The following is a 22,679-nucleotide window of genomic DNA, read 5'->3' on the forward strand; positions in this document are numbered from 1 at the left end:
TTAACCACCAGGCCCTCTGCGTCTGTTGACCAGATGATGTTTAATCCAACTTGTTTGCATGTTTCGAAGAAGGAACGCACTTTCTTTTCGTCCGCAGATCTCTCTGGTAACTTGAAGGTCAGATCCGCAGCTATGTTGCTGATGATGCAGTTCACTGTCCATCTGTGCGAATTGGCGAGGTCTTCTAGCCGCCTAGCATGCTCCATGCACAGTGCAGTGTCCGAAGCCTGCGGCTCGATACATGTGTACGCCATTGCGCACGAGGGACGTCCATCCATGTAGATCTCAAGGTCTTCTGGGACACCTAGGGCCAGACTCGGGAGGGTAACGCTAAAGTCGTCGGGAAAGACAAGCTGGTTTGCCTCTGTCGGTACGTTCTTCCAGGTGACGCCACATCCTAGGTGGCGGACCTCGTCAACTAGCAGCTGGATGTCTGTAAACCTGGCCATCGTCGTTGGCTCGAAGCTCAAAGGCGCTGAACAGCCTCTGTGCCATCGGTCTGAGTGAACGCCGAACAGCGGCAGTGCGTTCTTCGCTGTTGGGTCGAACTGGTATCGCAAAGTCCACGCCTTTGGTCATGTCGTAGGGAGAGCTACCGTCTCTGTGTCCTTGGCATACTGCCCTTCTCATGCGCCGGTCGGTCCAATGCTTACTTCTGAACCTAGGCTTACAAGCCATGGGATCAATAGTGTCTTGTCAGAGACGCAGAGCATTGGCCCGCCCTGTCAACCTAAGAAAATACGGAACACCCTGAAGCCTACGTTGACATCAGATCGTCTACTTTGCACGTTTCATCTTGACGTAGGCTCCAGATTGTTCGGTTTTTGTATGAGGTGTGTGAGAGTCTCAGAGATGTGGATGTTGATTGACAAGTTTCGACAACTTTGGTTGCCAGGAACCCTTCAGACGGCGAGTGGTCCAAAAAGTATAAGTATGCTTCCGTACCCTCATGATCAAATCGCGAGCATATTTTCTGCACTGAGGCATCGTCTATTCTTGGATTGTTCCTATCACGACATGCCAACACTTGATATGCAAGCCTCGCTCACCACTCCAGGCTCAAGCTGTCAACCCAGCTGCCCTTCTTCTCAACCTTGTACGCACTCTCGACGTTTCCGTTACCCAAATCTGCACCGTAGAAATGCGCAAAGCAACCTCTTCCGACCTCTTCCCACTTCAGCTCACCCCTCTTATCCGCATGAACCTGCCCGTCGCCATCGGTGCCCGCGACCAGCACGTCATACTTGATCTTCAGCAGCCACAGCTCCGAGACGTCGCTGAAGAACTTGTCGGCGGTGCCAGGTACTTGCTCCGATGTCGAAAGGTGGATGTAGCCGTCATTGCGGTCGAGGTCTGAGAGCGGGAGGCGAGCGGGGAGGGGGGATGGCGGGGCAGCAGGGAGGATCTTGTAGAGGTAGGTTGGAAGGGGCGAGGGAGCCGGCATCGTAGCGTCTGACTCGATTTACAAGCAAAGGCCTGGAAAACGCGGTATTCAATGTTGCGGTGAGAACAGCTCGTGACAGCCCTATGGGAAAAGATGGTAGTTCGGGCGCAAACTAGAGAGCGTCACAAGTTGCGAGAAATGCACGTTATGCTCATGATTGGCCGACGCGAGATTACGTGAGACAGGCGATTATCCACCGCAACCACGGAACCAACATGCCTCTTGAGCGCCACAAAAGTCAGCCTGGACGAGATTCATAGGCAACCATGTCGCGTCCGTCTTCGCACCGTACCTCGATCCATTCGCAACATAACAGTAGGGTTTTCAGGAGCGCCCCGTTGCGCGGTCCATTTACGTCATCTTTCGGGCTTCGCACAACCGCACGAGCTTTGGGTGCCAGAGGGCCACCGCAGAACACGTTGGCGACGAAAAACACCTACTCGTGAGACCCAGACACACGATTGGACGGCGCGTGAGGACATCGCCCTGTTTTCCACGCTGGCCACGGGAAATCGAAGACTCGCTACCACTCATATGCACCCACGGTAGTCGCCAGGCTGGGTGTGCGCGCGGCTTGGTAGGATGCTCCGACCGGCAACGACAGTTTTAAACGCCCACGAGCCCGACCAACATGGTTTCCATACGACTCACCCAGGATGAAATGCACCACCTTTTGGAAGAGCAGGGAAATGGCCACACGCGCTGCTGTGTACAGGCGACGAATGCGACGCCAGCTGGGTCGCATGTAACTTTTGGTTATCTGAACAAAGGAGCTGCAAATGTCATATTCAAAATCAGACCTGAGACCAGCACTGTCGCGGCACGTTTCCAGTTCGTCGATGTACTTTCCAAGGACAAAAAATCTGGCGTAGCAACATCAGTACCATGTCGAAGCCTGATAGGAAGAGTCCTCCGCGTACCCAGGGGCGGCCAAAAACATCTTTCGTCCATAGAAATCCTGCACGGCTTCGAGCATGCAATCCGGCCACTCTTCCTCCCAGGTCCGTGTAACAAGTCCCAACAACCCGCTCGGGATCTCACAAAGCACCTCATGGACCACGAAGGCGTACTACTCCTACCAGACGTCATGAGCCACCTCTACACGCGCGTCGAAAAGCACACCTTTGCAACCCCACAGTCGCGACGAAAGTGCTGGGGCATCCTCCTTCCAGACATGTCGCCCACGCCTGGTACATCAATAACCCTCGAAGTAAAACCAAAATGGCTCGCGCAATCGCCAAACGCACCACCTGGAGCAATCCGCTGTCGCACCTGCGCCATGCACGTGTCCGTACCCAAGAAAAGGGACAACTATATCTGTCCTCTGCAGCTACTGCATGGGAACTCCACGTCCCTCCAACCATGGTCACAAGCTACGGTTACACAGCAGTTCGACAGAGAAGCGCGACCATCAAACGTGGTTGTCTCAGCGCTCGTAAAAGCCCTGGTGGACTACCTTACTATAGGCGACGGCCTCGCGCTCCTACAACACCTCCTCAATCTACAGAGTTCGCTTGATCCGCGCGGTGTGCTTTGTCGACCTAAGAGTAATGCCGAGGCGTTTGATCATAATCTCAGGCTGGCCATGACGCTGAGGGACTGTTCGATGTTCATCAAGGTTGCGTATGATAAGGCGGGTGTTACGGGGATAGAATCGAAACTAGGGGACTTGGATTTCAAGTCCGCGGAGAAGATTGTGGATTGGATGGATAAAGAGAGGGGGTTGTTGATGGATGGATCGTATACGAAAGGTGTGAAGGAGGGGCCGGTTTGTTGGCTTCAGAGGAGTTAGGGCGTTTGATATTTGGGGGGTTATGGGTGGAGGCTTTCATAGAGATTCTGGTATGATATTTTATATGGGAGATAATGTATGGCCACTATAGAAGGAAGGGTTTCAAGGGAACGAAAAAGATGGATGAAGTTCGATTTAATAGGTATATTTAATTCAAATGTTTACATTGTCGCTAAAGAGGGAAGGAGGGTATCTATATAACGCCAATGCCCATCATATCCTATGGTAGATGGCGGGGACTCCAAACCTGTCCCTCGCCAGAAGAAGAAGAATAAAAACGCTACAGCTGCGCAACAGGAAAACACCAAGAGTGTCCGTTGGTTCATTAAATCATCAATCATTCATGCATCCATGCAATACACCATCCAACATTCACGCCCCCTCGGGGGTAAAACAATGCACACGAACGGTACCATCTTCACTCCCGCTAACGACCCTCTCGTCACTCAGCCCCACACAGGTGATAGGACCCGTATGACCCGTAAGCGTCCTCTCGTGTTTCCCCGTCCGGGGATCCCAGATTTTAATCGTCTTGTCCTCAGCTCCACTAACCAGTCTGAGGGAATCGGCAGCAAGCGACCAGATGCCCTCGACATGGCCAAAGAAGCGGTGGACACAGCGACCGGAAGGTACATGCCAGAGACGAATAGTGCCGTCGAGAGAGCCGGTGAGCATGTATGAGGGCGGAGACGGACGAGAGGGGTCGTCGGGGAAGAAACAAGGTTCTTCGGGGTGGCTGTGGTGGTGAGAGGAAGAAGACGAGGTATGCGCGAGAGGCGGGGCGGTATCAGACGCCAGGGAAGCGGTATCCGACGTATCATTGTTTGCGTTTGCAACAAAGTCGTCTTCGTCGATTTCAAAGGCTTGCGGGAGGGGCAGCACCTGTTGGACTTGGCCGACGTGGCCTTCGTAGGTTTTGATGCAGCGGTGGGTGTCGAGATCCCATAGCTTGACGGTCATGTCGTCGGAGGCGGAGAAGAGGGTGCGCGAGGGGAGGTCGATCTTGACGGCGTTGACCCAGTCTGTGTGGCCTAGTAAGGTGGTGCGCTTCATGTGGTTGAAGTCGTGCACCATGATGGTGTTATCTGAAGATCCTGATGCTAGGAGTTTGTCTGCCATATGGAGGCCGATTACACCATCACTGTGGCCGTTCATGGATTTCACAAGTTGGCCTGTCCGCCAGTTCCATATCTTGATCGTATTATCCAAGCTTCCGGTGATCAGTTTGCTGTCTTCAAACTGCAAGCATCGGATGCCTTGGGTGTGGCCTGTGAGGGTGCGAATCTCTTGGCCCGTTTTGATGTCCCAGACTTTGATCGTGGCATCGTAGGAGCCGGTGATGAGGACTTCATCGTCGAATTGCAGGCACATGACGCCGTTGGTGTGGCCCTTGAATATGCGTGTCGAATAGCGCCCATACTTCCAATTGCTCCCAACCTTGTAGCGATCCTTGTAGACATCCTTCCACGGTCGCTTCTTGGGATGATCAAAGTATGATGTGATTTGGTCTTGACCTGCTTGGAGGCTGGTGCATGGTCGTTTGTTCGAAGCTTCTGGGGAAGAATCGTCGTCTGGTACAGAGCGCTTGGTGCTGGCAGCGGGGTCGGGGCCCTGGGATAATCGATGAGCGAGTGTGTCGGGTGAGGTCTCGGGCTGTGGGGTGATGTTTGGCGACCACTCGTTGAGGCCCCGCCCCGATGCGCGTAATTGTATTCGTCTCTTCTCATGGCGCAAGCGACGTTGGTCGAGAAGCGGGAGTCCCCAGCCGCACTTTGTGCACTTCCTGTCAATGTGCTGCTCGCACATCTTGTGCCAGACGACGTCGTCGTCGGCCAGTTGTCTCCAGCGCCGATTGACCTGGGAGGCTTTGCAGAGCGAGGTGGTGTCGAGATAGCAGAGGATCTTGAAGCCCAACTCGGTGGGGAGTGCGCCGAGAAAGTCGATCTTAATGAGGTTCCGGACGGAGGAGGATATGAAGGAGAGTTGAGGAAAGCAGCACTGGGCGAGAATGCCCTGCAGCATGAGGTTGCGATGGCGGGACGGAGCCGCCGAGAAGAGCGACCAGACGTTGGCGATGCTCTGCTGGTCGGCTTGGGACTCTCTACCGAGTTGTTCTTGCAACTGTTCCATAGACGGCTCGTCTGCTTGTCGTCGACAGAGCAGATCGGGACGGTGTCGATAGCAGAACTTGGTGTTGGCAGTGCGTGGACGCTCGTCTTGCCCTGGGCTGTTGGCCCCGAGCGGGTTATATTGTTGGGGAATGTGCTGGGCGAGGTATGGCGTGATCATCTTCTCCATTTTCTTCGACTTGTTCGCCTGGGCCTCTTCGGCCTCTTCTGTGCCGCCGTGCAAGTGTCGTGTCCGCTCCGACATGCCTTCGTGATCGTGGCCATGCATCAGGGCAGCGTGCGGGTCTGTCGAGGTGGCGGCGGTGAAGTCGTCAGGCGACGAGTCTCGAGGGCGCCATGAGAGCCGTCTTGGTCTTGGGGGAGCGGTGGTGGCGTGGGTGGTTTGCGACGCCATGTTCAATCCATACGCTGCGGCAAGATGCGAGGGCTGTCGAGATTCCGGGGCGATATCGCGTGCGAAGCCCAGGTCGCTGGTTCGACAGTCGGCGGGCTGAGCGGATGTAACGACGACTCGATCGAACGTTGCGCGTAAATATGCCTAGCGAAGGACAGAGTTTGGGCGCACGAAGAGGTCGAATGGCGCAATGGCAGGCCTGGATAGCATCTTCAGCACGCAATGCCAATGTCTCCGCAGCCCTGTGGACCCTGCCGCCCCATGCAGCCGCTCGGACCATGTCTCGTCGCGCATGCCATCATTCACCATCACGAGCCTCACGTCGCCAACCCCAACGCGACCGGCACCACTGCCACTATGCTCAACAACAGCTGCCGTGGCCGCCGACACGATGGCCTCTCCACCCTCCCCCGCCTCTCCCACCAGCAGCGCTGCATCTAGGACGTCTCTGGACCAGGACCACGCCCAGTCGCTCACGCTCGAGCATCTCGTCACGCACTTTGTCGCCGCCAAACGCTCCCTCAACACCCAGACAGTCCTATGGCGCGCCACCGACATCGTCAACACGGCACGTGACCTGCTAGAAGAGAACGCAGTCGTTGCCGCCAAGAACACGTCCATACGCAACCTCGTCGAGCAGCAGGTGGATGCCTTGGAAGCCGTCCGCCGCGGCGTAGACGTGGTCGAGTCGGAAGTACAGGCCGAGTTCAAGCAGCTGCTTCACGACGTCGACGCCTCCTTCGCCGGCGTCAACTCGACCCTTGCTGTTCTGCGCGAAACGCCCATTGAAGGCGTCCTGCAGCCTCCCGGCACTCCCCAGAAGCATCTCTACGACTTCATCGACAGCGCCACCGTCTCCAATCTCCAATCCACACTGCGCGCCTGCATAGACCGCTACAACGATGCCCATGCGACGCTCGACGAGAGCTCCCATGTCTTCGATACATGTCTGGACAACCTCTACTCCTCCATCGAGAACGTGCCCATGACACCCGTGTCTACGTCCACTCCGAGTCCCATACCGAGCCTATACCATAATCTTGAGGGCCACGCAAAAGAGGCTGCGCAGGCATTCCAGTCGCTTGTTCAGCACTACGACCTGTGCATAACAGCTTTGCGCCATACAGAAGGAGGTTCTGCTGCTGCCACTCAGGCAACAGGAGATGCCCCAGTCCACTCCGAGGATAATGGCGCTGCGCCTCCCGAACCTATGAGCGAAGAAGAGCGCCGCGACATGCTCAACGTCCTGCAAAAGGACGCGCATGAGGTGGAAGACGTCGTGACCGAGATACAGGAACGAGGCTCTGAGATGACCTTCCTCCTGGGCCAAATCGAGAATCACATCCGCCACGTCCGCAGCGAGTCGTCAGCCCTGTCCAAGATACTTGAGATGATGTCGCAAATCACTGGCCAAGTCAAAGAGCACATTGTGACCTCACGCTCCTTCTATGCTTCATGGCTGCAAGACACACGGCCTAGCCTGCTCAGCGGCATCGACGAGTGGGAGAGCCAGCGCGACTTCTTTGAACGCTTCGACCTTGCCTACGCTGAACTCCTCGTTGAGGTGTCGTCACGACGCAGGCGGCACGAGAAGGCGAAACGGAAGGCTGAGGAAGCGCAAAAGGAGCTAGACAGAATACGCCTCGAGGATGAACGTGCAAGGGAGCAGTTTACCGTGGCGCAGGGCGACTTCTTGCCCTTGGATATATGGCCGGGTCTGAGGCATCCTCCGCGACAGTACGAGGTCAGAGTTATACCCGCTAGTGTAGAGGGTGAGCAGGATGAGAATGACCAAGAGATATATGGTGGCCAGAGTATACCTCAACTAGGGAGGACCGTCGTTGAAAGGGCTCTCACGCGAGTTAAGCGACGAATGTAATTGACTGGTATCATATATACTTGCTATATAGCCTCATGTTGGCTTCCGTCCGTGAGTAAAGTAGAAGCGGATGTACATGTGCACATCCTTCCTCCTGATATCCGCAACCACCTTGGCAATCATGACACGGCACTCGGACTCACTCCAGCCCATGACCTTGCCCAAGAGACCGAGAGTGTAAGGCTCGATGCCCATGGACATGTGTTCGCGCTGGTAGCGGCCGATTTCCTTCATTTTCGCGTCCTTGGCCCAAGGGCCGATAGGGATCTACAGGTACCGCATTAGCCTCGTAAACGGCATAGTGTAGAGGAAGAGGGTAGACATGCCTTGATAAGCTTCTCGTGAACATCGATGAACCCCGCATCCGTCATCCGCTGCTTCAGGCTATCCCCGGCCGTGATGTCCCTTCCCCACGTTTTAGCGGCGGCATGGCACAGCTCCTGCCACTGCAGGGGTAGAGGTACAAAGTCAGTGTATGTCTCACATGCACTTCGTACAGTCGAAACTTACCTTGAGCATGTCGGTTGCCAGGTCCATGGTCCCGTCGTCACACTCACACAACGCAAGCGGCTCCTGAAATTCTACCCAGCCACCGGGCTTAGTGTGCGTGTACGTCTGCCGCACCAGCTTGTCCCAGTCGGAGATGCTGCCAGACATGGTTCGGCAGTGGATAAAGTCAAAGGCCTCGTCGGGACTATAGACCCATTCCGACTCGGCATCGTCAATGTAGAACTTGACATTGGGCGGCACCCACGTTGGCTGGATGGGACTGAGATCAGTGCCTATGACCTGTGCACCTGGGTGCTCGTCGGCAAAGTCTATGGCCCAGATGCCGGTGCCGGTACCGATGTCGAGGACGCGCTGGGGCGCAGGCGGGATGGGTGCATCGTAGAGCTTGCCGCCTAGGATGAGCAGGAAGATGTGGTGGAGGAGATCGAGGCGGTCTTGCTCCTGCTCGTCATTAGGTAGGATGTAAGCACCCGAACGGTATCCGTGGTATCGCCTTCCATTGGAGTATTCATAGTTCAGGATAGTTGATGTGATGGACGTGGATGCCGTGGATTCGCCGCCGAATGCCGAATCGCTATCGCTGTTGCTGGCCGTGTCGACGTCGAGATGCAGGACGGATTGCAGGTTGCCCTCGGCTGCTGAATCCTGCGGGGCTGACATGCTGTGTTCCAAGATTCTTTTCCAAGAGCGCTCCTGCACTCGCGGGGTCAGGCCTCGCCTTATATCTCCCACCTCTCTACTTTCGTCGGCCATGCCGTAGGATCCAAGATGCCGGGTCAAACGCACCCCATTCCATAATCAGTCTGTAAACCACCACATGCCTTAGCGACATGTAGGAGCGCACTCTGCTCTCTAAAGAGCGCTTCGCCGCCTGATCGGTTTACTGTCTCTCTGACAGCCAGCCGTCATGTCTCTTTTCGCTCTGTGTCTGCTGGCGTACTTTGTGTACCTCCTCGCACGTGTCTTTTACCGCCTATATTACCATCCACTATCCCGCTTTCCTGGCCCCAGGATCGCGGCAGCCACAAGCTGGTACGAGGGATACTACGAGATTGTCCACAAGGGACAGTACTCGAGGCAAATCTCCAAGCTCCACGATGTCTACGGCCCTATTGTAAGAGTGACGCCTGATGAACTGCACATACGAGACCCATACTTTTACGACCAAGTCTACGCCAAAAACGTCCACCTTGACAAGGAGGGCTGGGACAAGAGGTTTGGGTGTGCAGGCGGCCTGCTGCCGACCGTCGACGCGGAGCAGCACAAGCGACGCCGTGCAGCGTTGGCTCCCATGTAGGTTCCAACATCTAGTACACACCACCTCGGCACGGTTAACACCTGTGGTCAGGTTCTCTCGCCGCTCCATCCTCGACTTCATACACATTATCTACCGCCATGTCGACACCCTCTCCGTGCGCATGCAAGAGTTTGAGGCTCATGCAGAGCCGCTTAATTTATCCCATGCCTTCCCGGCCCTGACAGGCGACATCATCATGGACTACTTCTTCGGCTTCAACTACAACCAGCTCAAGCATCCTGAATTCGAGTCATTCCATGACGCCTTTATCCAGGTTGGCGGTGTGGGCCACATCGCTACGCAGTTGCCCATGATTCTTCCCGTGGGTTATCTTTAGATCATTCAAGATGTGCACCTGTCACACGTGGAACTAACATAGTTTTTTGCAGATTCTCGACTGTATCCCTGACCGAATCAGCGGCTGGCTGCAGCCAGCAGTGAAGCCAGTGCTCAAGTTCAAGCAGGTATGCGGCACAGCACTGCATCTATACCGTGTTGAGTCTAACATGCGAGTCAGGATAACCGGAATCACATTGCGCGCACTTTGCATGGCGAAGACATCAAATCCAACGACGCGAAGAAGACCATCTTCCAAGAGATCGTCGCCTCCAAGCTACCTGACTCAGACAAAACGCAGAAGCGTCTCGAGGATGAGGCGCAAATCATCATTGGAGGCGGCGTAGAGACTACTGCCTTCTCCCTGTCCACTGCTGCGTTCCACATCATCAGCACCCCACGCATCTACGAGCGTCTTCACAGAGAGCTCGTAGAAGCTTTTCCCAACAGAGATGACCTGGATCTCGCCCCACTGGAGAAGATGCCGTACTTCAAAGCCATCATCATGGAAACCGCTCGCATGAGTTACGGCCTGAGTGCCAGAAACCCCAGGACACACAAGACACCTTTGCAGTATGGGGAGTGGGTTATCCCCGCAAATACTTGCATTGTGAGTCATTACCTTCCATCAATCATCCACACTTCCCATCGCGTCCAAACTAACTCCCCACCTTCACAGTCCATGACCATCCCCGAAGTCTCGCACGACGAAACTCTCTTCCCTTCCTCCCGCACCTTCATCCCAGAGCGCTGGCTCAACGATCCCAAGACTGCCGATGGTATTCCTCTGGAGCGCTTCATGGTTTCTTTCGGTCGCGGTACGCGCAATTGTCTTGGTATAAATCTGGCGTATGTGGAGCTGTACCTCACGCTGGGCATGATGTTCCGGAAGTACAAGTTTGAGCTGTATGAGAGTGATGTCAGTGATGTGGAGTTGGGTCACGATTTCTTCATTCCGGTTGCGAAGCTGGATAGTAAGGGGTTGAGGGTTTTAGTTACGAGAACAGAGGACTGAGGCTTCTCTCCTTCCTTGCGACCAGAGGAGGTTTTAATCTTGCAAACTTATTCTGACGGGTCATCTTGAGAGGTCATCTTGAGGCCATCATTCCACGGCGTTATACCTGGAAGATATAGCCCCCAGGCTCATACATCCAACTACCCAGTCATAATCTCACATAAGCATACTCCCCCCATCTGTCCTTACCATTGTCCCATCAACATTATAATCCCTCAACAAACCCAAAAACGTCTCCGCCACATCCTCCGGCCTGCCTACCCTCCCTGTCGCCATCCTACTCTCCATTCCCCGCATAATCTCCTGCTTCTTCTCCTCGCCATGATGATCCCACATCTCCGTATCCACCGCCCCGGGACTCACGCCATTAACCCGAATGGGCTTCATATCGAGAGCCAGGTTGCGCACCATGGAGTGCAATCCACCGGCGTACGCGCCAATGACGCTCCAGTTAGGAATTGGCTTTTCGGATACAGCGCCTGTGGTGATGGTGTAAGAGGATTTGTAGCTTTGGACGAGGTACTGCGGGAGGTGTTTGGCGAGGAGCAGGGGCGCAAAGAAACGGATTTGGCCGGCTGCGAGGATGTTTTGCATTGTCTGATTACACTGTTAGTCGACATGCGTTGTTTGAGATTGAGATGCCGAGGAATTTGTAAATAAGAAAAACGCATGGAAAAGTATGCAAAACTGGGAGGAGGGCATGAAAGTTATAAGAAAACCAACCCACCATATCTCCCAATTTGATATCCGCCAACTTATCCCCCGCAGTGAAAACAACATGATCTAACTTTCTCTCCGGCATGCTTTCCACCGTCTTCTCCAATAGCGTCTTCAGCTCTTCTTCCAGCGTCTCTGGCTTGCCTAGGTCAACAGCAAGACCCTTGATTCTCGGGTTTGAGGGGTCGGCAGCGGAGGGGTACGCGGTTTTGAGTTTGGATACGGCGGCCTCGATGCGAGATGGGTTGGAAGAACTGATTGTTACCAAAGCGCCGTTTTCGAGACAAGCTTCTGCCACGCTGTAGCCGAGGCCGGATGTGCCGCCTATGACTAGGATGCGCGAGTTGGTAAGTTTGTTGGTGTAGCGTTTTTGGTCGGTCATGGTTTGGGCGGTTTGGTGTGTGTTGGTGAATGGGGTTTGGGGTGTGGTTGCACGATTGGTCTTTACTGTGATAGGTATCGAAGCAGTACAGGTTGATGAGAATGGAGAATCTTGTATAACACTTTTCCCCACATTAGCAGCACAATTAGTGGTATATATACGCAGATCTCCACAGCTATCCACAACGGCACTTGCATCATGATGCCGAATGCTTCTTATCTCCGTGACGAACAAATCATGGCGCTAGCTTCTAAGCATATACGAGTAGCGTGCTTTCCCCACCCACTATACCTCTGCTCGACGTCATTGGAGAAAGGTACATTCGTATCACCGTTAATTTGTTGCATGGAGATGAACGGAGATAAGTTAGCACGTATATGCGGGTACAGCCGTCATGCATTACATCATCACAACTGGAAAAATCATAGAGCGAGCATTGGCTTGATTATTCATTCCAACATACGCTGTATGAGGTATCGTGACCTCTATCAAGAAGGCCCAGTGAGCCCGCGCTGATCGTGGCAGCTACTAGGCTGACGCAGCTCTGCAGCGTGAGACTCAAGCGTGCGTGCATGTTTATCCAAGTCTCTCTGAGACCTGAATATGTTCGATTCTGCTTCTCTTACGAGACTATGATTGGATAGCCACTCATAGTGTGGTCCACATCGTGTTGATTTGCTTTCGCTTGACCTGAAGTGCTGGTCAGTATGCGATGTAATACGCCAATGCACAGAGCAGTATAAAGATGATGGACTTACCAAAGGCGCAACGAACAAGACTCCAACAAACAGTCCAACGACGGTTAGAAGCATAGAAATCTTGTTGAAACCCTTGCCCAAGATGTCGAACGAAAAACTGGGTGCAACTCGTGTTCCGAAGATATCCAAGCCATAGGCAAAGACCAGACTAGTGCTCTCGATTCCGCTCTCACTTGTGATGATGTCTTCGATACCCAAAACTTCGTACTTGTGGGTAAGGTGCCACTTCGGGTCGAAGTTGATAAGGGGCGTGTATTTGACCAGACCTTCAGACGCTTCCTGCGCAGTAGGCTCACGACCGACGGGTCGGCGAGGATCAATCACCATGCGTGGGATACCAACTATGGCGTTGAGTGCGGGTAGAGTGACGAGGAGCTCACGACTGGTGATGCCCTGTCTGGTCTGTGTGACACTCATGTGTGTAATCTCTGCTGGTACTTGATAACTCTGCGATAGTACATAAGGCTTCGCAGCGTCGCCGTTCGAACCCGAAGGTTTCACGGTAGAAGAGTTAGACGAAGCGCCCAATGGACCCCTGTCGTCGGGAAGGGGGGATTCGTAAAGGTCAGAGACGACGAGCTGGTAGCCGCGAGAAGAAGCGCCAGATGCAGCATCGATAGTCAGCGCATACGTGAACCAGTTCTCTGAGATAGTGGCTGGAATGGGTCGTGTGGTATCGACATCGTTGTGTGACATAGTATGTAGTACTTGTCCAGATGCAGAATCAAGCAGATAGACGGACGCGGATCGCGCAGATTCCACAACTGTTGTGACTAGGACAAGGTTGGGATTCAGGTACTTGTACAGTACTCTCCTGTCGCCTAGTACTTTGCCGATAGAGGCAACAGGGTCCTTGATCGGGCGAGCGACATAGCTGGCAATCTTCTCCTCGACAGGTGGCGTAAAGCTCCATACTGGTTCGGAACCCGGCTGGCTTTCCAGATATCCTTTCAGAGTGCCGTCAACCAAGGTAAATGAAATAAGGCTTTGCCCCTCAGCAACTAGCGAAGGCTCAAGCTTGATTTTGTCGGAAGTGATGAGGCCACCAGTTGTCGAATTGATGAACATTGACCCCTGGAAGCTGGAGTCTTTTACTTCAACATAGCCGCTATGAGCCTTGAGAGTCGGGTGTTGGAAACTGGTGTCGGGCGCGAACTGGCCAAGGTCTACGTTCCACATCACCTTGCCTCGCGAACCAACATCGAGGGCAGCAAGGCGACCCGCCTTAGTGGCGACGACAACAAGCTTGTGGAAACCAAAAGTGTCTTGTTGAATATCGTCGACTGTTGTCTCCTTTGTCTTGCCAAGTACACTACTCAAGAGGCGCTGGGGAATGCTCTGCGCCCACGCCGGGAAGTATTGCAGGTCCTGGAGATGCCTCTGCACACGGTGGATGTAAGCGGAGACAGGGTTGCGATGGCTTTCGTCAGCAAGTGCTTGTGCTAGGGCCTCCTGTTCGGGCAGACCGGCCCAGACTGCGGAGACTGCGCCAGACAAGAATTCGGGCCGGGTCCAAGCCACTTCATCGTTTCGCAGGAGTGCCCACTGTCCGTTGGAGTACAGAACGGCTGATCGCACAGCACTGGCGGCTCCTGACTTCACAACAACTTCAGATTGGCCATGCACAGGGAAGGCGCCCGCAAGTGCGGGAGAGCCTTTAACAGTCCAACGACCCAAGACACCGTGTGAGACTGAAGAGAAGACGGTCACTTCGTCTTCGGTAATCCTGGTGAAGTAAACGTTGGCATCGGATGTGCTTGTAGTAAAAGTTCCCTTGGTCCTCAACTCTGGGAGGCTGTAGGCTTTGGAGACGGTTTGCTTGTTGAGGTCGACGTGGTAGACTTCAGCAGAATGGCCGATGGCAGTCTGGTACTCGACGAGGAAGTGGGCGAGCGAATTGATGTGGTTGGGAGCATGGAGAACGATGTTCTCGATGACTTCGTCCCCTGGCGTGTTGAAGGTCGACACAGCCTTGGTTCCGATTATGTTGACTTTCAGCACCTTGTTCGCCTTGTCGGTCCAAGCCAATAGTGGGGCCGCCGTGTTGGCTCCGGCGAAGAGGATTCGGTCGCGCGAGGAGATCTCTGTGTCCGAGTTAAGGGTGTACTGGTCGAGCTTCTTTCCTGTGATGGGGTTGAGAGACGTTACTCGGAGCTTGGAGCCTCCAAGCATGGGCGTGTGGAGGGCGATGTAGTAGATGGTTGTCGGCGAGGTCGAGACCTGGAAAGGCGTGTCTCCGCTGTGGACCGGTCAGTGTCTGTCACGTTGCAATTGCTTGGTGTAGCCACCTTGTGTCCTCGTATGTCCACTTGACGCGACCAGTCTTGCCGTCAAGCCTCTTGACACTGTTGCTGCTATCGGTAGCTAGGACAATGGCGTCTTTGGCCGCGCTGATGGTCATGCCATCTTCCTGCTCTAATATTTCCAGATCCTCGACTGCAGCCCCTCCGAGGCTGGTGTCCCACACGAGACGGCCGTCGGAAGCGCTCCACGACGTGACGCGGTCTCCGACGGCGCTGATTACCGTGTCCTGCTCGTTGCCTGAACGCAAATGTCCACGGTGGCCGGGCTGCGAGGCCAGGTGCTGCCGCCATACGAGCGCGCCATCCTTGGGGTTGATGGCGCCGATGGTCTGGTTCTGCGATATCGAGTACAGGAGAGATGCCTTGGAGCCCGCATAGGGCTTCTGGAAGAAGGTGGCCTCTGGTGCGGGAAGGCCTAGCAGGGCATAGTGGAAATCAATGTGGTAGGCATCGTCCTCGAAGATGGCCGCAGCCGGAGCGAGACATGCTGCAATGGCGACAGCAGCACTAAAACGCATGGTCGGGTGGAATTGGAGCTTGTCGTCGGCGTCGTCGTCGTTCGGCTCCCATGCGCCCTGTGTCGGCTTCCATCACACGTCTGCAGTGCCAGGGCGCACGTGCCCGCCCTGCTCCAGATCACGGGACCCTTATTGGGTGCCCTGCTCCCTAACCCCAACCGCCAGCCCAGGCTCTTCACGATTCAGTTCAGGCGGCGTCGGGGAACCGGGAGGCTCTCCATGGGCAATTATTACGTCGACAGGATGCTTGCTCGACAGCCTTGCGAACCCTTCTTGTGCACGACTCGACCAAAGGGCCACGCTATCATAGATTGGAGCTTGTCCTGGCGCCCTGGCTTTGTTTCGCGTCTGGCCGCGACGACCTTGTCTCCCTCTCTCTCGCAGCATCTCGGCGCTTTGTTTTTTTGGCATAATTACGGGCTGTACGGGCTGCACCCCAGAGCCGAACACCTGGCGTATCTCCTGCTAAGCCCTACCAAGTCTACTGCATGCATGTGCCTTTCTTCGCTACCTCTTTGTCACTGCTTGCTCCCTGATTATCGCGACGCCGTTTCTTCTCCCACCTCGACCTTCACGTGACGGAAAAATCTTCCCCAGCCCCCAACCTCGGCGCGTCAAACAGGTGCGTTACACAAACTTGCCCCGCGCGTGCATGCAGTCGCTTTGCCTCTGTGGCTCGTCGACTGCTGCGTTCGAGGCTGCTTTTGTCTGATTGGACGTGGCTTGGTTTGGAAATCGATGCGCTGACGAGTGTGGTTGGCCCAGAGCGCAGTACGACGCGCACCGCCGATTCAGCCCTCTGGTACAGACCGACGCAGTGTCCAAGCAGCACGACGAGTCGACTTCCTTAGCCTTTGCTAGACGGCGGCGGTTTTGAGCCGCTCATCCCTCTGTGGCACCCACCGCCACAGGAGGCGAGGAGCACTTCTCGTCAATAACCTCCTGGCCTCGCAGCAAGCTGCCCACGCAAATCTGAAGCATGTCGCAACGCGAGTACCACATAGTCGTCCTAGGTTCTGGTAAGCTAGTTAGACACCGTCAGCAACTAGGTCACAACTGACGAGAGTGGCGCCTTAGGTGGAGTCGGGAAGAGCTGCCTAACAGGTAAGGTTACCGCCTCGAGCACTCGCCATCACCACAGCAGCGCTGACTTGTCCACAGCGCAATTCGTGCAGAATGTATGGATAGAGAGTTACGATCCTACCATTGAAGATTCATACCGAAAGGTGCTTGATGTTGATGTGAGTGTGCTTCGACCCTCCTGCACTACCTTGTTGCTGACCCGCTGAAGGGCCGCCATGTCATTCTGGAGATTCTGGACACTGCAGGCACGGAACAGTTCAGTAAGTGTCTATAGCCACCCCATACACACACGAGACATGACTAACCACAAGTAGCTGCTATGAGGTAATACACCGTTTGAGACTCATGCCAGCTCACGACTTACACCCCATAGGGAACTGTATATGAAAACCGGTCAAGGGTTCCTTCTCGTCTTCAGCATAACGTCGGCATCTTCGTTCTGGGAACTGGCAGAGCTTCGGGAGCAAATACGACGAATAAAGGAAGATAGCAACGTTCCCATGGTCCTCATCGGCAACAAGTCAGATCTAGAAGAAGACCGAGCAGTGCCACGCCCACGCGCCTTTGCAATTTCCCGTGAGTGGAACATACCATACTTTGAAACCAGTGCTCGAAGGAGAGCCAATGTGGATGAAGCCTTTGTCGACCTCTGCAGGCAAATCATCCGCAAAGATCAACAGGAACGGCAGCGCATGGCCCCACCCGATTCACCCAGACCTGGCCCAAGGTCGCGGACGCATACTGGAAGGCCTAAGCGCCGGGGACACCGACCGCATTGTACCATCCTTTAAGTTACGATACCCAACGACGGACGACTGCACGAGTGGCAGTGGGCTTGCTGGTACAGGCGCTGTCACGATTCCCTTCGCATCGCTCGTTCCAAGTTCCTCAGTTTAGATTTTTGGTACCATAGAGGTATTAGATTATCCGCTCACAGCGGCAATTAATTCCCTTTTCCATACGGTTGAATCCATTACGCTTATGTGCCCGTATTTGCGATTGGCTTTGCACGTCTGCTGGTGGGTGTTTGATGTCTCGTATGCAGACGTAACATGTGTCCACAACATGTAGTCAAAGCAAGGCACGGGAAGGAGATCTGTCCTTACACCTTACCCCCACCCGGCGAATCTGCCAGGTCACTAGATCCGGGTGGAGACATCTCGATGAGGACTACGTATGACGTGTTGGCTGTCAGTATATGGCAACATGTCTGCTTCCAGGCCACAGTATGCAGCACAGCCAGCGGAGTAGACTCCTCCGGGAACAAGCACCTTCCGGAACCGACCCCCTCGGATCTCAGCCGGCCCTGCATTCCTGCGGCTACCGCCTATCCTCGGGCTGAAACAGGAGCGCGTGACAGCTTAAGTGTGGCTTCTTTGCGGCAAGCGTTTGCGTGCTTTGTTGGGCTGCTGTCCTGAAGCAAGCCGCGGTACACGACCTGACGTCACCGGCGGGGCAATAGAGGGGCGTCATTCAGGCACGCAGCGAATGCGAGATGGTTATCCATTCGCCCATGACGCGATTAGCATGATGATCCACGATCGACAACGGAATTTTCAAAAAGTGCCACTCTCTTGCGTGGGTTTGTGCATTGCATGTGATGGTTCGTGGCTGCGGGTACTCCATCGCGCTTGCGTGGTCTGGCCCTCTTCCATGGGCTCCTCCTGTGTGACGTCACTCACCACCGAAAAAACAGTGACGTATGTTTGTTTGTACTGTGTTGGAGCCTAGCGCTCAGCCCCTCATTAGCCTCCCTCACCTACCCCTCTTGCTCTACATAAATACCCTCACCCGTCTCCCCTTTGCTTCCTCCATCAAACACCAAGCCTTCATCACCTCAACTACACTATCACTTCTTCAAACCAAACCCCCTCAAACCCAAACACTTCAAAATGTCTGCTCCCAACGCCAACACTCCCAACGAGGGCATCGTCGGCCAGGCCGTCAACTCTGTCAAGAACGCCGCCAACTACGTCTCCGAGTCCATCCAGGGCCAGTCCGCTGAGGCCCAGAAGGAGGCCAACAAGCAGCAGGCCAAGGGCAACGTTCCCGGACAGGACTCTCTTACCGACCGTGCCTCCGGTGCTCTTAGCGCTGCCTCCGACAAGATGAACCAGGAGAAGCACGAGGGCTCCGCTGAGGCCAACAAGCGCTCCATCTAAGTACTCAGTACTTGAGCACCGGTTCGACATTTCACTTCGGTACGTGGTCTTCACTCATCCTTCTTTCACATCAAGAGCTAACAATGCTGAAGGTTCAGAACGATACCACTATGGTTTGAGCGATGAGCACTGCGACTCTCGCCTGGTTCACGATAGCTCCATGATGATGGATATGAGATACCAATAAATCCTTTTAACTTTATAACTTGTGTGCCATCATGTGACTGTGAGACTGAGTAGTGTTTGTACAGGATCATTAACTTTGGCATTCAATCATGGTTCTAGCGCTTCGGGTCTTCCATGCCTTGGCGGACCCTCATGTGCCGTCCAACGATGCTTTCATTATACCCTGAGTTCGCTGGTTTCCATCCAATGCTGAAGCATTAGCCATATAATACATGGTTGTTTTGTGACACATCATCACTCAGCATTCAATGGTATAAGCTCGTGTGGTTCAATGGACATCGAATGTAGTTCAAGTCACATCTCGCGCAGGTCACTCCAACAATCTCATACTTCAAGCATACAGACAAGTCTACATTGTCATATCTGAGCGAATACAAGTCACAACATCATCGATACATAATAGTATGGTCATCTCATAAGGTTGTTCAGTGATATTACCAGTGGTACTACTAGCAAAACAAACGCATTACTCAAGAAAGCGCTTCGCGGAAAACAAAGGGTATCGAATGATCAGGGAATTGGGAAAGCCAAGTATGAAAGGAGTCTACAGTGATCGGGTTCGTGTCATTTCCAACTCTTTCCTCATTGCTTGTGGAGATTGTGGAACATGCCGTCGCGGGGACATTTGTGTGGTACGTAGGCGGGGGCGTGGGCGTAGATACATGTGGTAATGGCGCAGAATTACAACGTTGGTTTCGAACGACCGAGAGATGGTGCTGGTGTTTGCAATAGGCAGTGCAAGAGATCGTGGAAAGAGGAAGAAAACTTCTGGAGTAGCGCGTTGGAGGGTGTGTTGACTGTACGAGCGACGGAGGACGGGTTTCATCCGAGACAGCTAGACTGCGGGACTTGGTCGTACCGTCTACGCTGGAACAAGCTCTTGATGTTGACGATTGTGGCCCCTAAGCAACTGTCTTGGGCGCATGAAGCCAAGATGCATCATCGCCGTGTCCGGTGTCGAATTCAACGTTAATCCGGAACCTCTGCAGATAGCACATCTTGTCAGCACACCTCTCATTCCTAGTCCCTCACATGAAGGGCAGGACAGGAGTGGGCCTTCAGACGTGCATAGCGCCACGGCCAGTATGCGTAGTCCTTGCCTTGAAGTGTTTCCAGAACATCACACCACCAATGACCGCCGAGATAAACCAAAGCAACATATTCGTCAACAGCACCCACACCCCATTCTTCATTCTGGTGATACCCTTGTTCCCCTCTGGGTTCTCCCCAATGAACATCTTCCCAAAGATGCCAAACGCAACGAGATAGCACAGGAAGACCAGCGCATCAACGGCGAAGAAGAACCACGCCTTCATGAGCGGTAGCATGGCGAGGAGTGAGCAAAGCGCACCGAGCGTACCGCATACAACGGCCCACACCCATTTCGAGTCGACGTATTTCCCTTGCTTGCGCGCGTTGTCCAGGTCCACGGCGTAGAGTCCGATGACGGTGAGGCCCATGACGAATTGGCAGAAGCGCAGAACGAGGCGCAGGATGGTTGTTGGGGTGAGGGAGGCGCCGAGAGAGGTCCCTAGGGTGGCTTTCTCGCCCCGTAGAGTGCTACGCGAAAGGAATTTGAAGCCCATGGCTGCTAGGAAACTGAGCATTTTGCGTTAGCTGGGCTTGATGATACGTTATATATATGTGTGTGTGTGGATCTGTGTGAGAGACAGGTAGACAATGTCTTACCCTTTGTAGATGCGATGCGCGACTTTGTAAAGTTTGTTGGTTTAGACGTCGTGCGCGGATGTCTCTCTTCGTTCTTCGATGTTTCGCAGAGCTTCTTGGTAGTTGGGGTGGTCGCAATGGATAGAGCGGGGAAGAAGAAATAGTTGCGAACCGCAGTGATTAAACAAAGGTCGTCTCTCGTACTGTGACCGAAACAACGCCGCTGTAACTTGCGCGTACTAAACCTCGTTGGCACACAAGGTTTCTTTTGGACCCTGGGAACTTCAGGGTCTTGACAATGTCACCGTTCCCTCTTCCTTCCAAGCGCGATGACGTCGGGGGTTGATCCTGGGGTGGGATGTGGCTTCCAGGGATTAATTAAATTTGTGCACGCGCTCTTTCGGTGCGAATGGGGAAAGATCGGCAAAGAGAAGGTGTGACAGCAAGGCTATTTGGAAGATGTGCGATAAAAGGGGTATAGACGCTACTGGAACGATAGATAGGCAAGGCGCGATAGAATGGAAGTACCAAAGGGACTATCCCGCGACTGTCAAAGCCGGCGGTGATGGGAATGAGACGTGGGAAGAATAGAATGCAACGCTGGACATGTACAATCCGCCTCTCCATCGCACCTCTTATGAATTCCACAGCGAAATATTTCGTGGCATCGGAAGCGTAATTCGGCCATGCGTTGGCGCCTGACCACACTTCCAGCGCGTTGTGAACGAGCGGTTGGAGATCTGATGACCCTGTTTGAGGCGCCGACGCTGACGTAGTGGAGCTCGAGTAGCGTTGCATCCAGGGCAGGAGTGTTTCACAATGTGATTCGCTGGCAACACTTGAACACCTGCGACATGAAACTTACCGTGAAGTCCGAGGTAACTTCGCTGTCGCAGGAAATGGCGTGCGACGAGCGACATTGGACTGAGTGATAGATTGACAGTTTCGGCGCCTGGAATCTATATATTTCAAGAAGTCTCTGCGGTGGCACAAGTACGGTATCTGTATGAAGAGTAATATTGTTTCATTCGCGGGGTATTAATCACCCACGGTTTGTAGTACGTTCACATACAGTTATCCGGCATACGAAAGACATGAAAAATGTCTAAGGACTTGAGTACTTGTAGCCATATTGCTCCTTCGCAGCCTTGATCTGCTCCATGAGCTTGTTCTCCTTCTCCGCAAACTCCTTGTCATCCTTCAACTTCTGCAAGTACGTGTCGTTTCCAAAGCCGCTCTTGCTCGGGATGTCCAAGCCGCGCTGGACTGCAGGTCGTGCCTGTATGCGCTCCAACCACTTCTTCACGTTCGGGAATGAGTCGAGATCAACGCCGGAGAAGCGTAGCATGTGGGCCCATCCAAAGCTGGCAATGTCTGCGATGCTGAACTTGTTGCCTACGAGATAGTCTGTGTTGGCGAGGTGCGAGTCGAGGATGCCGACCAGACGTTCCGTCTCGCCTGTGTAACGCTGCATGGCATAGGGAATGCGCTCCTTGGCGAAGCGGTTGAAATGGTTAGCCTGGCCCTGCATAGGACCAAGGCCGCCGTGCTGCCATGCCATCCATTGTTCTGCGCGCGAGACGTCGAGAGGGTCGCTGAAGCTGAACTTGTGTTCGGGGTCGTAGTGGCGCGTGAGGTACGTGAGGATTGAGAGACCTTCTTGGACAGCGAAGCCACCCTGGTCGTGGTCGACGATTACACTATTTGTTGGCATGCAAGGTCAGTACGCGTCTCACGAGAAGTTCGTAGGGTGGCATTGCTTACGGAATGCGTCCATTTGGGCCGAGCTTGGTGAACCAAGGCTCCTTTTGTGTGTTCTTTGAGATGTTGATGCTTTGCCATGTGTAGTCCTTTCCGTAGGCTTCCTTGAGCTCTTCGAGCATAATGCTAGCCTTCCATCCATTGGGCGTGCCGAAGGTGAGCAGCTCGATGCCCTTGTCCGCCTTCAGTCCGGTGGGTTCGCCGTCGGCCATTTCGGGAAGTATGCGAAGTAACGGTTGTGAGCTGTGGAAGTGTGATCGGAGAGGTTTGCGCGTTTGGGCGGGGAGACGTGTGAATTGTCGTAGTTGTGAGGAGAGAGAGGGTCGAAGTAGTGACATGAAGAGG

At 54.1% G+C, this 22,679-nt stretch overlaps 11 protein-coding genes across 11 annotated transcripts; 4 read left to right on the plus strand and 7 right to left on the minus strand.

Annotated features, from left to right (window-relative positions):
• Positions 1-414: 414 nt before the first annotated feature.
• On the minus strand, positions 415-1,444 carry BKA58DRAFT_396132 (uncharacterized protein; the record flags this gene model as incomplete). Its single annotated transcript, XM_046171341.1, has 2 exons — positions 415-661; positions 1,050-1,444. 2 exons carry the CDS (start codon positions 1,442-1,444, stop codon positions 415-417), a joined length of 642 nt encoding a protein of 213 aa, XP_046030649.1.
• Positions 1,445-1,674: 230 nt separating this feature from the next.
• Positions 1,675-3,377, plus strand: BKA58DRAFT_372133 (inositol-pentakisphosphate 2-kinase). The gene has a single exon (XM_046169098.1). The coding sequence runs from the start codon at positions 2,076-2,078 to the stop codon at positions 3,234-3,236; it is 1,161 nt and encodes a 386-aa protein (XP_046030650.1). The 5' UTR covers positions 1,675-2,075; the 3' UTR covers positions 3,237-3,377.
• A 45-nt stretch (positions 3,378-3,422) lies between these two features.
• On the minus strand, positions 3,423-5,854 carry BKA58DRAFT_7682 (sulfur metabolite repression control protein-like protein SconB). Its single transcript, XM_046175881.1, has one exon. The coding sequence runs from the start codon at positions 5,757-5,759 to the stop codon at positions 3,609-3,611; it is 2,151 nt and encodes a 716-aa protein (XP_046030651.1). The 5' UTR covers positions 5,760-5,854; the 3' UTR covers positions 3,423-3,608.
• Positions 5,855-6,150: 296 nt separating this feature from the next.
• On the plus strand, positions 6,151-7,638 carry BKA58DRAFT_407170 (autophagy-related protein 17; the record flags this gene model as incomplete). Its single annotated transcript, XM_046172011.1, has 1 exon — positions 6,151-7,638. The coding sequence occupies one exon, from the start codon at positions 6,151-6,153 to the stop codon at positions 7,636-7,638; it is 1,488 nt and encodes a 495-aa protein (XP_046030652.1).
• A 33-nt stretch (positions 7,639-7,671) lies between these two features.
• On the minus strand, positions 7,672-8,808 carry BKA58DRAFT_407171 (methyltransferase; the record flags this gene model as incomplete). The annotated part of the gene is made up of 3 exons (XM_046172012.1): positions 7,672-7,905; positions 7,965-8,084; positions 8,149-8,808. The coding sequence occupies 3 exons, from the start codon at positions 8,806-8,808 to the stop codon at positions 7,672-7,674; spliced, it is 1,014 nt and encodes a 337-aa protein (XP_046030653.1).
• BKA58DRAFT_7746 (cytochrome P450) lies at positions 8,562-11,097 on the plus strand. The gene is made up of 5 exons (XM_046175889.1): positions 8,562-9,441; positions 9,497-9,767; positions 9,835-9,909; positions 9,963-10,391; positions 10,461-11,097. Exons 1-5 carry the CDS (start codon positions 9,056-9,058, stop codon positions 10,794-10,796), a joined length of 1,497 nt encoding a protein of 498 aa, XP_046030654.1. The 5' UTR covers positions 8,562-9,055; the 3' UTR covers positions 10,797-11,097.
• On the minus strand, positions 10,875-11,994 carry BKA58DRAFT_7715 (short chain dehydrogenase). Its single transcript, XM_046175886.1, has 2 exons — positions 11,524-11,994; positions 10,875-11,393 (listed from the first exon to the last, which is right to left on the minus strand). The coding sequence occupies exons 1-2, from the start codon at positions 11,893-11,895 to the stop codon at positions 10,953-10,955; spliced, it is 813 nt and encodes a 270-aa protein (XP_046030655.1). The 5' UTR covers positions 11,896-11,994; the 3' UTR covers positions 10,875-10,952.
• Positions 11,995-12,477: 483 nt separating this feature from the next.
• On the minus strand, positions 12,478-15,534 carry BKA58DRAFT_7713 (uncharacterized protein). The gene is made up of 3 exons (XM_046175885.1): positions 14,942-15,534; positions 12,654-14,892; positions 12,478-12,585 (listed from the first exon to the last, which is right to left on the minus strand). Exons 1-3 carry the CDS (start codon positions 15,472-15,474, stop codon positions 12,544-12,546), a joined length of 2,814 nt encoding a protein of 937 aa, XP_046030656.1. The 5' UTR covers positions 15,475-15,534; the 3' UTR covers positions 12,478-12,543.
• A 919-nt stretch (positions 15,535-16,453) lies between these two features.
• Positions 16,454-18,719, plus strand: BKA58DRAFT_407175 (ras family-domain-containing protein; the record flags this gene model as incomplete). Its single annotated transcript, XM_046172013.1, has 7 exons — positions 16,454-16,493; positions 16,552-16,578; positions 16,636-16,715; positions 16,766-16,821; positions 16,931-17,334; positions 17,495-17,520; positions 18,483-18,719. The coding sequence occupies 7 exons, from the start codon at positions 16,454-16,456 to the stop codon at positions 18,717-18,719; spliced, it is 870 nt and encodes a 289-aa protein (XP_046030657.1).
• Positions 18,720-19,920: 1,201 nt separating this feature from the next.
• BKA58DRAFT_7961 (uncharacterized protein) lies at positions 19,921-20,766 on the minus strand. The gene is made up of 2 exons (XM_046175925.1): positions 20,595-20,766; positions 19,921-20,504 (listed from the first exon to the last, which is right to left on the minus strand). The coding sequence occupies exon 2, from the start codon at positions 20,489-20,491 to the stop codon at positions 19,964-19,966; it is 528 nt and encodes a 175-aa protein (XP_046030658.1). The 5' UTR covers positions 20,492-20,504; positions 20,595-20,766; the 3' UTR covers positions 19,921-19,963.
• Positions 20,767-21,678: 912 nt separating this feature from the next.
• On the minus strand, positions 21,679-22,546 carry BKA58DRAFT_304395 (glutathione S-transferase; the record flags this gene model as incomplete). The annotated part of the gene is made up of 2 exons (XM_046167016.1): positions 21,679-22,273; positions 22,338-22,546. 2 exons carry the CDS (start codon positions 22,544-22,546, stop codon positions 21,679-21,681), a joined length of 804 nt encoding a protein of 267 aa, XP_046030659.1.
• Positions 22,547-22,679: the final 133 nt, after the last annotated feature.

Source organism: Alternaria rosae, assembly GCF_020736505.1.
Source record: "Alternaria rosae strain MPI-PUGE-AT-0040 chromosome Unknown BKA58scaffold_1, whole genome shotgun sequence".
In the NCBI taxonomy this organism is placed as follows: Eukaryota; Fungi; Ascomycota; class Dothideomycetes; order Pleosporales; family Pleosporaceae; genus Alternaria; species Alternaria rosae.